At 44.6% G+C, this 13,334-nt stretch overlaps 1 protein-coding gene across 2 annotated transcripts in view; it reads left to right on the top strand.

Moving 5' to 3' along the window:
- The first annotated feature begins 3,939 nt into the window (after positions 1–3,939).
- The window catches only part of LOC145358004 (palmitoyltransferase ZDHHC18-A-like), a 37,126-nt gene continuing 27,731 nt past the window's right edge, over positions 3,940–13,334 (top strand). The window contains exons 1-4 of one of the 2 annotated variants that reach the window (XM_080211678.1): positions 3,940–4,373; positions 9,023–9,183; positions 10,219–10,368; positions 12,674–12,811. In XM_080211678.1, the coding sequence (XP_080067804.1) occupies positions 4,144–4,373; positions 9,023–9,183; positions 10,219–10,368; positions 12,674–12,811 (679 nt within the window). In that variant the 5' untranslated portion in view covers positions 3,940–4,143. The remainder of the gene's footprint in view (positions 4,374–9,022; positions 9,184–10,218; positions 10,369–12,673; positions 12,812–13,334) is intronic. The other variant, XM_080211679.1, reaches the window with a different exon arrangement.

The following is a 13,334-nucleotide window of genomic DNA, read 5'->3' as shown; positions in this document are numbered from 1 at the left end:
GATTCAACCTCAGGCAAGTTGTTAGGGAGAGGGATGGAGTTGATAGCAAGGGTACATTGTTAGTGGTGAGGAGTGAAGACAATGATCTTCCCAATATTTAGGTGACAAATTTTTGTGTATCCAGTACAGTATGTCAGACAAGCAATCAGACAATGTAGAATCAATGGAGGGGGGTGAAGCAAGGTGGTTGTGAATGAGGGCTGAGTGTCATCGGTGCACCTGTAAAACCTGATGTGTTTTCAGATGTTGATGCTGAGGGGTAGTGTAAAATTGAGAAGTACGAGAGTCTAAGGATAGATTCTTGGGACACTTAAGAGGTAACAGTGGAGGAGTGGGAAAGAGAAGGCATTGCAGATTGGATTTATGTTAGGGACCAGATCAGAAATTCCAAAGTACGTTATGGAGTTAACCTAGACCCCAACTTTTCTTGAGTTTACCATTAGGGTGAGCGTAAGGTATTCCGCTCCAGGTATGATTCAATTGATCCACTAGGAAACTTTTATCAAAACAAATTTTATTCAAGATCTTATTTAGAATATAACAATTAGCATAACTTTTACGAATTAAAATACTTAAGCACGACAAAGTATTATTCTTAACAGCAAGCAATCTCTATAGTTCCAATTACAAGCAGTACCCCATGGACGTAAATCTCTTCAGAACCAGTTAGCAGCCAAAACAGAAATGTTCATGTGGTTGCTAGATTTCCAGCCTTTTAACACTGCTGGACAGAGATCCACACAGGCACCTATCTTCTGACTCTCATATAACCACCTTCAGAGAAAGATCAGCCCCCAAACAGCAGTATCTCAGAGGAAGAGACTTATTTCCTGGCAGACTCTAGAGAGAGAAAAAGAGGCACTGCTCTATAACAACTGTAAGCAGCATTTAAGCATGATTTCTCTGTGTAAGCCTGGCTCCACCTAGTCACATGATTTTCTGCCAGTCAACCTAATCAAGCCCCACTCTGCAAAACCTCAGGGGGGCACTAGAATAACAAAACAGAATTAGCTCAAATTAAAACAAACATTGTAGCAAATAGGACCAACTAAGCTACTGCAGTAACAACAGAGGCTGCTAGTTATAGTCCAAGTGTCAGTGTTAGAAACAATCCTGCACCAGTTACATGACTCAAATACATTTCTTAAAGGCACCGTATTGTCACAATTAGAAGAAACAGGTGAGTGCAACCCTATCTAACTTAACGATGGAGAAGAGACATTGAAAAAAGATGGTGCGGTGAACTGTGACAAAGGTTGCAGCCAGGTCGAGAAGGGTAAAGAGTAATATATTAAATTGATCTTTATCTACACCCTAGCTATGACTGGAATACTACATTCCACACCCTCTTTCTTTCTCTACGCTTTGTCTGTATAGTGTGCAAGAAGCAATACTTCTCACTGTATACCAATATGTGTGATAATGATAAATCAAATGTGGGAATATGTAATTTTGATAAAAGCCATTTTGGTGCTGCAGATTAAAAATTGGATTTAAACATATAGTTCCAGGAAAGATGAGCATACATTTAGTAGGCGACAGCAAGTTTAAGGACTTTCAAGGAGAGGAGAAGCAGATTTAATATTTTGGGTTGGAAAGCTGATATTTTCCCCTCCTTTTGGTGACACAGTAGTTAGCACTGCTGCCTCACAGTGCTAGAAACCTGGGTTTGGGTCACTGTGTGAAGTTTGCATATTCTCCCCATGGCTGCGTGGGCTTCCTTCAAGCGCTTCGGTTTCCTCCCACAGTCTGAAAAACGTGCAGGTTAGGTACATAAGAACATAAGAAATAGGAGCAGGAGTAGGCCGTCTAGCCCTTCGAGCCTGCCCCGCCATTCAATGAGATCATGGCTGATCTGTCATGGCTCAGTTCCACATTCCCACCCTCTCCCCATAACCCTTAATCCCCTCGCTTATCAAAAACCCATCAACCTGCGTCTTAAAAATATTTAGCGAGGCAGCCTCCACCACTTCAACAGGCAGAGAATTCCAGAGATTCACCACCCTTTGAGTGAAGAAGTTCCTCCTCAACTCCGTTCTAAAACCCCCCCCATCTTGAGGCTATGCCCCCTAGTCCTACTGTCCTTTGAGTGGGAAGAGTCTCTCCACCTCTATCCTATCCATCCCATTCATCATCTTATATGTCTCAATGAGATCTCATTGGCTATGCTAAATTCTCCCTCAGTGCACCTGAACAGGCACTGAAGTGTGGTGACATGGGATTTTAACATTAACTTCATTGCAGTATTAATGTAAGTCTAATTGTGACATTAATAAACAAACTTTAAACCTTTTTGTTTTTGAATTTAAATTTTCTCTTTATTTAAACCCAGCAGTTTAGTGAGGTATCTGCATTTCGCATGCTGATTTTGTTTCTTTGGTGCTGTCTTATCAAATGCATTTTCAAACTCCTTATAAACCACATAAACTGCATTTCCTTAATTTATATCTTTATTAATTTATCACACAGAGTTTCTCTGAAGTTTTTCCATGTACTTGGCTACAGCACAACTTCTGATTTGAGTTTTTATAAACAGAATTCCACAATTTCAACACGTATGGTTTTGATATCTAGAGATGGAGTGCAGACATAGAAAAATGCAGCTTCCGGCAGTTACAAGCCAGACCCTTCCGCATCTCTCTGAGCTGCCAGGTGGTGGCCTTAATTGAATCATAAATAGTTTCTAATTTACCGAGAGCCACTCCCCTACCTTCTCCCCACAGCCCTGCACAATCTTCTCAGATAATTTCCTTTTGAAAACTACAATTGAACTTACCTCCATCACAGTCTCATACAGTGCATTTCAGATCCTAACCACTCACTGCACACAAGTTTTTCATGTCCCCATGCTTCTTTTGCTAATTACATTAAATCAGTGCACGCTGGGGCACAATATCAATAGAAACAGTTTCTCCCTGTTTACTCTGTCCAGGTTTTTTTTTTGAACGCCTCTGTTAAATCTCCCGTCAACTTTCTGTTCTCCAAGGAGAACAGTCCCAATTTCTTTCATCTGTCGATTTAATTGAAGTTCCTCAACCCCGGAATTATTCCTGTGATGTTTCTTTTATACCCTCTCCAAACCACCAGGTGGTAATGTCGCTGGAGGGCCCCCTCCTGTTTGGGATCTGAGAGGCGGCGACGTAACAGCCGGCCGATTTCCTGTCTCTTAGCCGCCAGGTGGTGATGTCGCTGGAGGTTGGTCCGCTGACTCTGATCCACCAGGTGGCGATGTTGGTTTAGGACAGTTCACCCTCTACGAGCCACCAAGTGGTGCACTTTGCTAGTGGGTTGGTTGCTGTCTGGAAGCCGCCAGATGTGGGCGTAGTTGGAGGTTGGCCCCTGTCTCCGTTGCCAGGTGGCGGTGTTACTGGAGACTGGCTCCTCTGTCCGTGCCGTCAGGTGGCAGTGTTACTGGAGGCTAGCACCTCTCTCCGAGACGGCAGGTGGCAGTGTAGCCGGAGGACGGCTCCAATCTCCGAGCCGTCCGGTGGCGGTGTTACAGGAGGCAAGACCGTTTCTCCGATGCGCTGGGTGGCCGTGCTACTGGAGGCTAATTCGTCTCTTGGAGCCGCCAGGTGTGGGCGTGGCTGGAAATCAACCCCAGTTTCTGAGGCTGTATTACTGGTGGCTGGTCCGCCAGGTGGCGGTGTTGGTATAGGATAGTTCAGCTTCTACAGTTTGCCAAGAAAAGAGAAAATGCTGGAAAATCTCAGCAGCTCTGGCAATATCTGTAAGGAGACAGAAGACCTGACGTTTCAAGTTCAGATGACCCTTTGTCAAAGCAGTTTCCGGGGGGGGGGGGGGGGGGAGTTGGTTGATGTCTGCAAACCACTAGGTGTGGGCGTAGTTGGAGGTTGCCCCTATCTCCGAGTTGTCAGGTGGTGGTGTTATACTGGAGGCTGGCTCCTCTCACCGCCAAGTGGCGGTGCAGGGCGGCTCCCTCCCAGCCGCCAGGTGGTGGTGCAGCCGGAGACCGGGCTGAGTTTCCTGTTTTTCTTGTTTATGTTGGGTGTTGTCGACTTAGTTGTGGAGTCTGAATGTTGGAGGTGGCGGAGCGGCTGGAAGCCGGGAGCTGCACCTAGTAACCGCGACTAAGAGTGGAGACCCGGGGCCGTATGGGGGAAATCCCCTGCGGCTCTGGTTATGAGAGAGTGCGAGTACCGCCAGATCGCGCTGGCGCCCGGCAACAGCTCCACCTCGGCCTCCCAGGCCCCGGCCTCAGGGAAGCAGCGGCGCCGGCGGAAGTGGGAGTCGTTTGCGGGAAAGAATCGGTTCTTTTGCGACGGGCGGTTGATAAGTGGACGGCACAGCGGCGCTTTCTACCTGACCCTGGGCCTGATCCTCAGTACCAGCGGCCTCTTCTTCGGCTTCGAGTGAGCGCTTCTCTTAAGCTGCATCCTTGCAGGAGGTGGTTTCACTCAATGTGTGCTGCGGGGGGGCGGGGGTCACTAATTCACAGTCAGTGTGTTGCACTGGGGGCGGTCACTAACTCAGTCAGTGTGTGCTGCGCTGGAGGTGTTGGGGGGTTCTGTTGTAACCCACAATCAGTGTATGACCTACGGTGAAGTATAGTTTTCTCGTGTTGGTGAATTTCAGTCTATGATTTTGAGGGTGCTTAATACACTGAAAATTTGATATCTTTTGTGTAATGATAGATCACACGAAGTACATTCGTAACAGACGAATGAGAAGGGCTCCTTGTTCCATAGATTGAAGTGATCGTAGTGATAACCCAATAGAGAGATTTTCACAAAAGGAAATTTTAAATAAAAAACTGAAACTGTTGGAAGTAGAGGGTCAGGCAGTATCTGTAGAGAGAACAACAATTAACATCTTGTGTCGGTGACCTTTCATCAACTGAAAGTAGAAATGTTCAGAAGTCAAAGCAGGGAAGATGAGAAAACAACAAAAGGGAAGGTCTATTCGAGGATCAAAAACAGGACAGATTATTTAAAAAAAAAACTGGAGTCAGGCTAAAGGAAGTGGTAATGGGATAAGGAAATAAACTGTTTTGTCGAGGTGCTAATAGCAGAAAAAACAGCTGACATCTGAAATCAAAGCAAGTTGAAATCGAAACTCTGAAAAGAGGAACGAAATGGGGGGGCAGAGGTTACAATCTGAAACTGTTAAGCCATTGCTGAGTTCAGAAGGCTGTAAGTGCTTAATCGAAAGAGGAGGTGCTGTGCCTCAAGCTTGCATTGAGCTTCATTGGAAGACTGCAGGAGACAGGATAGGGACCTCATTTTGAAAGCAAAATGGGGAATTAAAATGACGAGACGTGGAGGCTTGAGGTCGCTCTTGGTGATTGCAAGCTTCCCAACCAAAATTTGATTGCCCTGCTATAGAACAAACTGTTGTGAGCAGTGATTACAATACAATAAATTAAATGAGCAGCAAAGAAGAACAAAGAAAATTTCAGCACAGGAATAGGCCCTTTGGCCCTCCAAGCCTACACCAACCATGTTGCCTGACAGAACTAAAACCCCCTACCCTTCCAGGGGCCATATCCTTCTGTTCCCATTTTTTTCATGTTTTTGTCAAGATGCCCCTTAAAAGTCACTTCAGTATCTGCTTCCACTATCTCTCCCCGCAACAAGTTCCACGCACCCACTACTGTCTGTAAAAAAAAAAACCTGCCTCATACGTTATCTTTAAACCTTGCTCCTCGCACCATAAACCTGTGCCCTGACTCTTCCACCATAGCAAAAAGCTTTTGACTATCCGCTCTGTCCATGCCTCTCATAATCTTGTAGACTTCTATCAGGTCATCCCTCAACTTCTGTCGTTCCACTGAGAACAAATCAAGTTTCTCCAATCTCTCCTCATAGCTAATGCCCTCCATACCAGGCAACATCCTGGTAAATCTTTTCTGTACCCTCTCCAAAGCCTCCACATCTTCTGGTAGTGTGGCAACCGGAATTGAACACTATATTCCAAGTTAGGCCACACTAAGGTTCTATAAAGCTGCAACGTGACTTCCTAATTTTTAAACTCAGTGCCCTGGCCGATGAAGGCAAGCATGTCGTATGCCTTCTTGACTACCTTCTTTGCCTGCATTGCCACTTTCAGTGACCTGTGTACCTGTACACCCAGATCCCTTTGCCTATCAAAAGTCTTAAGGGTTCTTCCATTTACTGTATATTTTCTATCTTTATTAGAGCTTCCAAAATGCATTACCTCATATTTGTCTGGATTAAACTCCATCTACTATCTCTCCGCCCAAGTCTCCAACTGATCTATATCCTACTGTATCCTCTGATGGTCCTCATCGTTATCCACAAGTCCACCAACCTTTGTGTTGCCTGCAAACTTACTAATCAAACCAGTTACATTTTCCTCCAAATCATTTATATATATTACAAACAGCAAAGGTCCTAGCACTGATCCCTGAGGAACCCACTTGTCACAGTTCTCCATTCAGAAATGCACCCTTCCACTGCTACCCTCTGTCTCCTTTGACCAGTTTTGTATCCACATTGACAGCTCACCTCTGATCCCATCCAGCTTCACCTTCTGCATCAGTCTGCCATGAGGGACCTTGTCAAGGCCTTACTGAAGTCCGTGTAGACAACATCCACTGCCCTACCCTCATCAATTATCTTTGTCACTTCCTCAAAAAACTTGATCAAGTTTGTGAGACGTGACCTCCTCTTCACAAAATGGAATGCAACTAAATTCCTGTTTCACCTCGAATGTTGGGTCCTGGATGGTGAGGAGATGGAAGGTAAAAGGGCAGGTGTTGCATCTTCTGCACTTGCATGGAAAGTTGTCATTTGAAGAGGAGAGGGTGTTGGGGTGATTGAGGAGTGAATCAGCATATTCCAGAAGAAATGGAATGCTGAAAGGTAGTAGAAATCATTGAGCTGGAGGTGGCAGAAATTGTGGAGGAAGGTCCATTGAATACAGAGGCTGATGGGATGGGGGCAAAGTCAAGGGGATCGTTGGCTGTTTTAATTTTTCACTGTGATCTCTCACTGGCTTTTCCATCCTTGGTCTCCTGCAGCGTTCCAGTGAAGTTCATGTAAGCCCAAGGACTGGCACATTATGTTTTGATGAAGAACTTTGCATCCTTTTTTGCACATTTTGATTTTATTTTGTTTTACTTTTTTTTGCTCTCAATGGGCAGCTTTCACCAATCTGGCTTCACCCTTCCCCAGGACACATCATTTGCTGTTTAGTTGTGTCAATACCACACGCTTTTCAATACCAACTCTTTTGTCTCAGATATTTTTACCCTGTTGACAGTTTCCTATTATGAAATCTCTTTGGGCATGGGTGACTGATCTCTATGTGTCAGTCAGTGCTTTGATCCATAATTGTAAGTGCTTGGGATGAACTCAGTGACCTTTTTGACTCACCAGCTGAAGGAGGTCTGCACATTATTGGGAATAGCTGCCTATGGTTTACTGGAATGCTGTCAGTAATTGTGTTACTGGAGATATAAATGAACGGGAATTGCTTCTTCCAGCTGAGATGCAATACGTCACGTAGTATCCCGTGACTTCCAGCACATGATTGAATCAATTGACAACGAGGCAAATATTGATCTGCAATATCGATCTGCTTTGGATTTTTGTTTGTTTGCTTGGTGGAGAGTAGCAGAATTTTAGATTAGAATTAGGAATTCCTTGAAGTGTTAGTTGGTGAACCTTGAACTGCTTGGGCAGAGTGTGATTTTGCTGGCACCAGCATGGGTAGTGTCGCTCTGCCAGTGCCCTGCTCAACATTTTCTTACATTGCTTCTCTTCAGTCAGACAATAGGGGGAGGGATTTAATTCAGTTTGAATGCCTGATGTTGGAGCAGGACATTGCAGAATGTGCTGGAGGGTTGGAGAACTTTGTCAGATTTTAGGTTTGTTTGAAAAGTCAACTGGCAGACTCCACACTGCATGTCGCCAGCACCGCCACCTATGTGAGGTGAGAGATTTAACTGTGGAGGCTGGACATGTTCTTTCTTCATATTAGTGATTGAAGCAATAAACTTCATAAATGGATCAAGGAATAGAAAGGGGATCTTAGAACATTCTAGGCTTATGGGATTAGGATACTGCTTGTGTGGAGGATGAAGACTAGTTCTGATCATGTGAACCAAATGGTCTATGCCCATATTGTAATTTCTGTGTAATGTCTGCACACCTGCTGTTCTCACACAGTGCAGCAGATGCAACTCTCCAGAAGCCAAACAGAACTATCACCCAACTTCACCATTAATGACCAGCCAAAAGAATAGACAGCAGACAGAGCCACGAATTCTTGGCCACTATCACACAAGTAGAGAGGGGCCCAGGATTGGTGATTACCCCTTGTCTGCTCGCTTAGTTGGGTACTATTTCACAGGGTCATGAGTGGCTCTCAGCAGAAGGGTGATAAAATAAAACATTCTGCTGGTAATAGAATCGTACAGTGCAGAACGAGGCCATTTGGCCCATCGACTCTGCACCGATGGGATATAACAGGTCATTGCAGTAAAATTTCTCAGCCAGGATGGGAAGCTCCACTATGGTGCTTGTGGTGGACTGAGGGGAAATTTTGTATAGAACGGTCTAAGCTTCTAGCTGCACCTCCCCTTCCAAGTCTGTGCAGATTTGTCCAATTCTGGTGTTTTGTCACTGTTTTCAGTGGAATTCTTTCCCCTTGCTTTTGAAAGCTTGCATTGCTGCATGTTTGTCAGGGGAACCACAGGCAATTTCCTGATTGTGTGAGCATGCAGTCACTTCTAGGTATAGAGAGTGCATTTGAAAAAGGTCAGAACTCCAAATCTTGACAACTAAAGGAGAGATTGCAACTGCAACCCTTTCACCTTGTAAAGTGGGGTCAGTTTAGTACCATGTGGGCAAGTGAAGCCCTCTTGACATTTTCTCATGAAATTTTCCCAGGGCATATGCAGCATGAGTTAAATACCGGGTAAAGCCAGAAAAGGCACCTTTTGGAAGCCCTTTCCTGATTGTTTGGTTCTGTGGTTTTGTCAGGCATGTTTGCCGTGCCTGAGGAGATGCAAACCATCTGCATTTTGTTTTGACAGCTGTCCTTACCTGACGGAGAACCTGACTCTGGCCATTCCGATTATCGCGGGGCTGCTGTTTGTGTTTGTGGTGTGTACCTTGCTGCACACAAGTTTCACTGACCCTGGGATCCTGCCGCGAGCCACACCGGATGAAGCAGCTGACCTGGAGAGGCAGATAGGTAGCTGACTGTCTTGTAACTTAAGTAACTGACTACCTGCTGCATGATGGGAGTGATTGGCTGCTGAGGTAACTCAGTGTAACCTGCTCTCCAGCTGGACGCTGGGGAACTGGATTACAAAGGGGTGGAAATTAGTTGTATCAATCCCTAGTAAGTTATTTTCTGAAGACTCCATTCAGTTCTGGGCATTGCATAGCTGGGTGAACTTATTGGCCTTGGGGGGGATGCAGTGCAGAGTGCAAGAGGGCTAAAAGAGTTAAATTATGAGCACAGGTTGTACAAGTAAATCTTGTTTTCCCTTGAATACTGGAAGATTAAGGGGCAATGTAATTAAGGTGTTTATGATAATTGAACAAATTGATAGGGTTGATATATGGAAACTATTTTCTCTGACCATTGGTGGCCCACCTTCAGCTGCCTGGGCTGTAGGTTCTGTAATTTCCTCCCAAAATCTCCCCACCTCTTTTCTCTGTAAAGACGCTCCTTAAAACCTACTTCTCTGCCCTAGTTCCTCCTTATGTGTCTTAGTATTACGTTTTGTTTAATAATGCTTCTGTGACATTTTTCTATGTTAAAGATCTATATAAATACAATACTTGTTATTGGTGGAGGAGTCTTCCAATACCAGGAAGCATCCTTGACACAAAGGGAAGCATACCAGACTCACCCTGAAAAGGAGCTGGTGAGGTGGGAAAAATTGATAATTTGAAAACTGAAATTGATAGATTTCTGTTAGACAAGGATATTAAAGGTTATGGAACCAAGGTGGCAGATCAGCCATTATTTAATTCAATGGAGGAACAGCTGAGAGAGGCCAGATGTCCTCTTTGTTTGGTGCAGATTGAACCCTTGCCTCAGTGGAGGACATTACCCTCAGGAAGGTGGGGTGAGGTAATTGGGAGTCGATTGCTGCTAAGCGATTGAAAAAGTAGGCTCCAGTAGTGTAAACCACCTCGGGTTTTAGCAAGGTAGTTTAGCATAGTGTATCTCTCAGACCTGGGACACTATAACAAGTCTTGCTCCTTTCTTTTCCAGAAAACTCTGGGGGTTCAGGTTACCGCCCCCCACCTCGCACAAAGGAAGTGGTGATCAACGGGCAGACAGTGAAACTCAAATACTGCTTCAGTTGCAAAATGTTCCGGCCTCCACGGACATCACATTGCAGCCTGTGTGACAACTGTGTTGGTGAGTGCAGCATGAGGGGAGGGCAGGCCTGGCAGTGAGGCTAGGTGAAGGCCAGCCTGGGTGTGGGGATCTGGGTGATGAAAAATCAAAACATGCATTTAGTGGAGGTACGAATGGGAATCGTAGTTGCAGCTACCTGAAAAACTGGTGGCAGTGGTTATGATCTGATATTGTAGAATTCCTTGATGAGTCATAGAAGCTGTTAGGTTGCTTATTGAGAAATGAGGCGTTGTTCTGAGAACTGAAAGGTGAGGAATTAAAATGACAGGTGACTGGAAAGCTGGGATCATACATGAGAACTGAACAGGGGTGTTCAGCAAAGTGATCACAATCTGTATTTGTTCTCCCCAATACATCATGGACAGTGAGTACAGTATATTGAGTTGAAAGAAGTAATCATTTCACCTGGGAGAGGTGTTTGGGGCCTTGGATACTGATAAGGATGGTGGTAAAACTTTAGTTGTTATATGTCCTGCCCTTGCACAATAAGTTGCCGTGAGAGGGGATGTAGTGTCAGGGTGCCTGATTAGTAGGCCTAGGTGTCATATAAGGAATGATCCCTTTGGATTGTCATGAGCTTATTGAATGGTGAGTAGGCTCGAAGGACTGAGTGGCTATTCCAGCGCCTGTTTCTAACGATCTTATGTTTGGAGAGAAAGAAAAGATGTGTTGGTGGTGGCATCATTCTGGAGGTGAAGCTGATTTGTTGAATGTGGGGCAGAAAATGAAGACAAGGAGGAATTCTATCATAGCCATGGAAAGGAAGGGAAGGGGTGAGAGTGGAAGTGTGGGGAACAGGAGGAACACATCCAGCTCTGTTACCATGATGGAGAGGGATCCTCAGTTGAGCAAGAAGGACAACAGATCAGAGAAATACTGATAAGGAAGGCAGTATCATCAGAACAAAGACTGAGACAAAGATTGGAATAGAGTCCTTACAGCAGGTTGGGTGCAAGCAAGTGTAGTCAAGGTAGTTTTGGGAGTTACTGCACTTCCAGTTATTTGTCAATGACCTAACCCAAGGAATAGAGACACAAGTCAAGGAAGGGAAAGCTTAAAGATGCATTATGCAAAGAGCAAGTGAAGGTGTAAATTGGATGTAAAATTGATGACAATCTTTCAGTTTGAGTAAAGAAAGAACAAAAAATTACAGCACAGGAACAGGCCCTTCGGCTCTCCAAGCCTGCACTGATCATGCTGCCTGACTTAGGTAAAACTCCCTACCCTTCTGGGGACCATATCCCTTTATTCCAATCCTATTCATGTATTTGTCAAGACGCCCTTAAAAGTCACTACCATGTCCGCTTCCACTACCTCCCCTGGCAACGACTCTGTGTAAAAAAAAAAAAATCTACCTCGTACATCTCCTTTAAACCTTGCCCCTCGCATCTTAAACCTGTGCCCCCTAGTAATTGATTCTTCCACCCTGGGAAAAAGCTTCTGATTATTCACTCTGTCCATGCCCCTCATAATCTTGTAGACTTCTATCAGATCACCCCTGAACCTCCGTCGTTCCAGTGAGAACAAACCAAGTCTCCAATCTCTTGCAAGTTTGGGTTGCAAACAGGAAATGACACCGATACAGTCATTAATGTATCCTTGCATGGAATGTGGCCGTTCCTGGCTAGACCAGTGTTTATTGCCTATTCCTAATTATCCTTGAGAAGCTGGTGGAGAGCCACCACCTTGAATTGCTGCAGTTCAAAAGTTTTGTGGGCGATAAAAGGTGAGGGATGTGTCCTGAATAGGACTCAATATCACAAAAATGGCAGGTATAGTTTGTGCTTATATAGGTTCCCATAGAAACACTTTATTTGGAGGATGTGGGTGAAGTGAAAGGAGAGGTTAGTAAGGACAGATACAGCTAAGCTGAGGAGCATGGAGGTGGTTGGGGATTGGTTGGGCTCCCATTTGAGAAAGAAATCGAGAGTCCTCAAGCCATGCTAATATGTGATGGGGGTGTGGAGGAATTGGATATCCATGGTGAAAAGGGACAGTGCGGGTCAGAAAATTTAAATTGGTCGGTGATGTCAGAAGAGTCGCGAATGTAAGTGAGATCTTCCATCACTTTTTTTTTCAATGTGCTCTTATCCTTGGCTTTTGAAAGCTAAAATCAGATTACATGGCTCACACATCCATGAAGAATAGGATCTGGCTAGAAGGGTTTGAAAATTATTGCAAAGGTTCGTGTGAAAACAGGGTGGTTGATTTTGGCTGTAAGTCCCAGCATTGAATTCCCCTGTCTGGATAGGAGAGGTTGACAGTGAATGATGAACTACTGTGAATGTTTATCCTTTTTTTGCAGAACGATTTGACCACCACTGCCCTTGGGTTGGGAACTGTGTCGGGAAAAGGAACTACAGATTTTTCTACATGTTTCTGCTCTCACTCTCCTTTCTAACTGCTTTCATTTTTGCCTGTGTGATAACTCATCTTACACTACGTAAGTCCCCCAGAGTTTATCTTGAGACTATTTTGTTGTTTCTAAAAGAGCTACATAAATGAAAGCTATTGATAAAGTGAGAATACAAATTAAAAGAAGGGGCCAGTGCAGGAATGAACAGAGCAAGGTGGGAGTTGGCATGTGAATGAATTGACCTTGGAGACTAGGTGAAAAGACTAGTGTCAGGATCAGATTGCTTTTTGAAATCATGTGGCGGGGCATGCAAAAAAAATGAGTTGATGAGCACTCCAATTAAATTGGTGACAGACATTGTTTGTAAAATGTGAAGCACAATATTTATGGTGAGTTTCATTATTACATGACTCCAGATTAATGTAGGGAGGGGGTCTGGAAGAAAGAGGCAGTGGCATGACCCAAGTAACTATTAATAAGAACATAAGAACATAAGAAATAGGAGCAGGAGTAGGCCATCTGGCCCTTCGAGCCTGCCCCGCCATTCAATAAGATCATGGCTGATCTGTCGTGGCTCAGTTCCACTTTCCCGCCCTCTCCCCATAACCCT

The sequence above is a fragment of the Carcharhinus amblyrhynchos genome, chromosome 24 (genome assembly GCF_965287045.1).
Source record: "Carcharhinus amblyrhynchos chromosome 24, sCarAmb.v2.hapA, whole genome shotgun sequence".
NCBI classification, from domain to species: Eukaryota; Metazoa; Chordata; class Chondrichthyes; order Carcharhiniformes; family Carcharhinidae; genus Carcharhinus; species Carcharhinus amblyrhynchos.
This window is presented reverse-complemented; position numbering and strand designations above follow the sequence as displayed.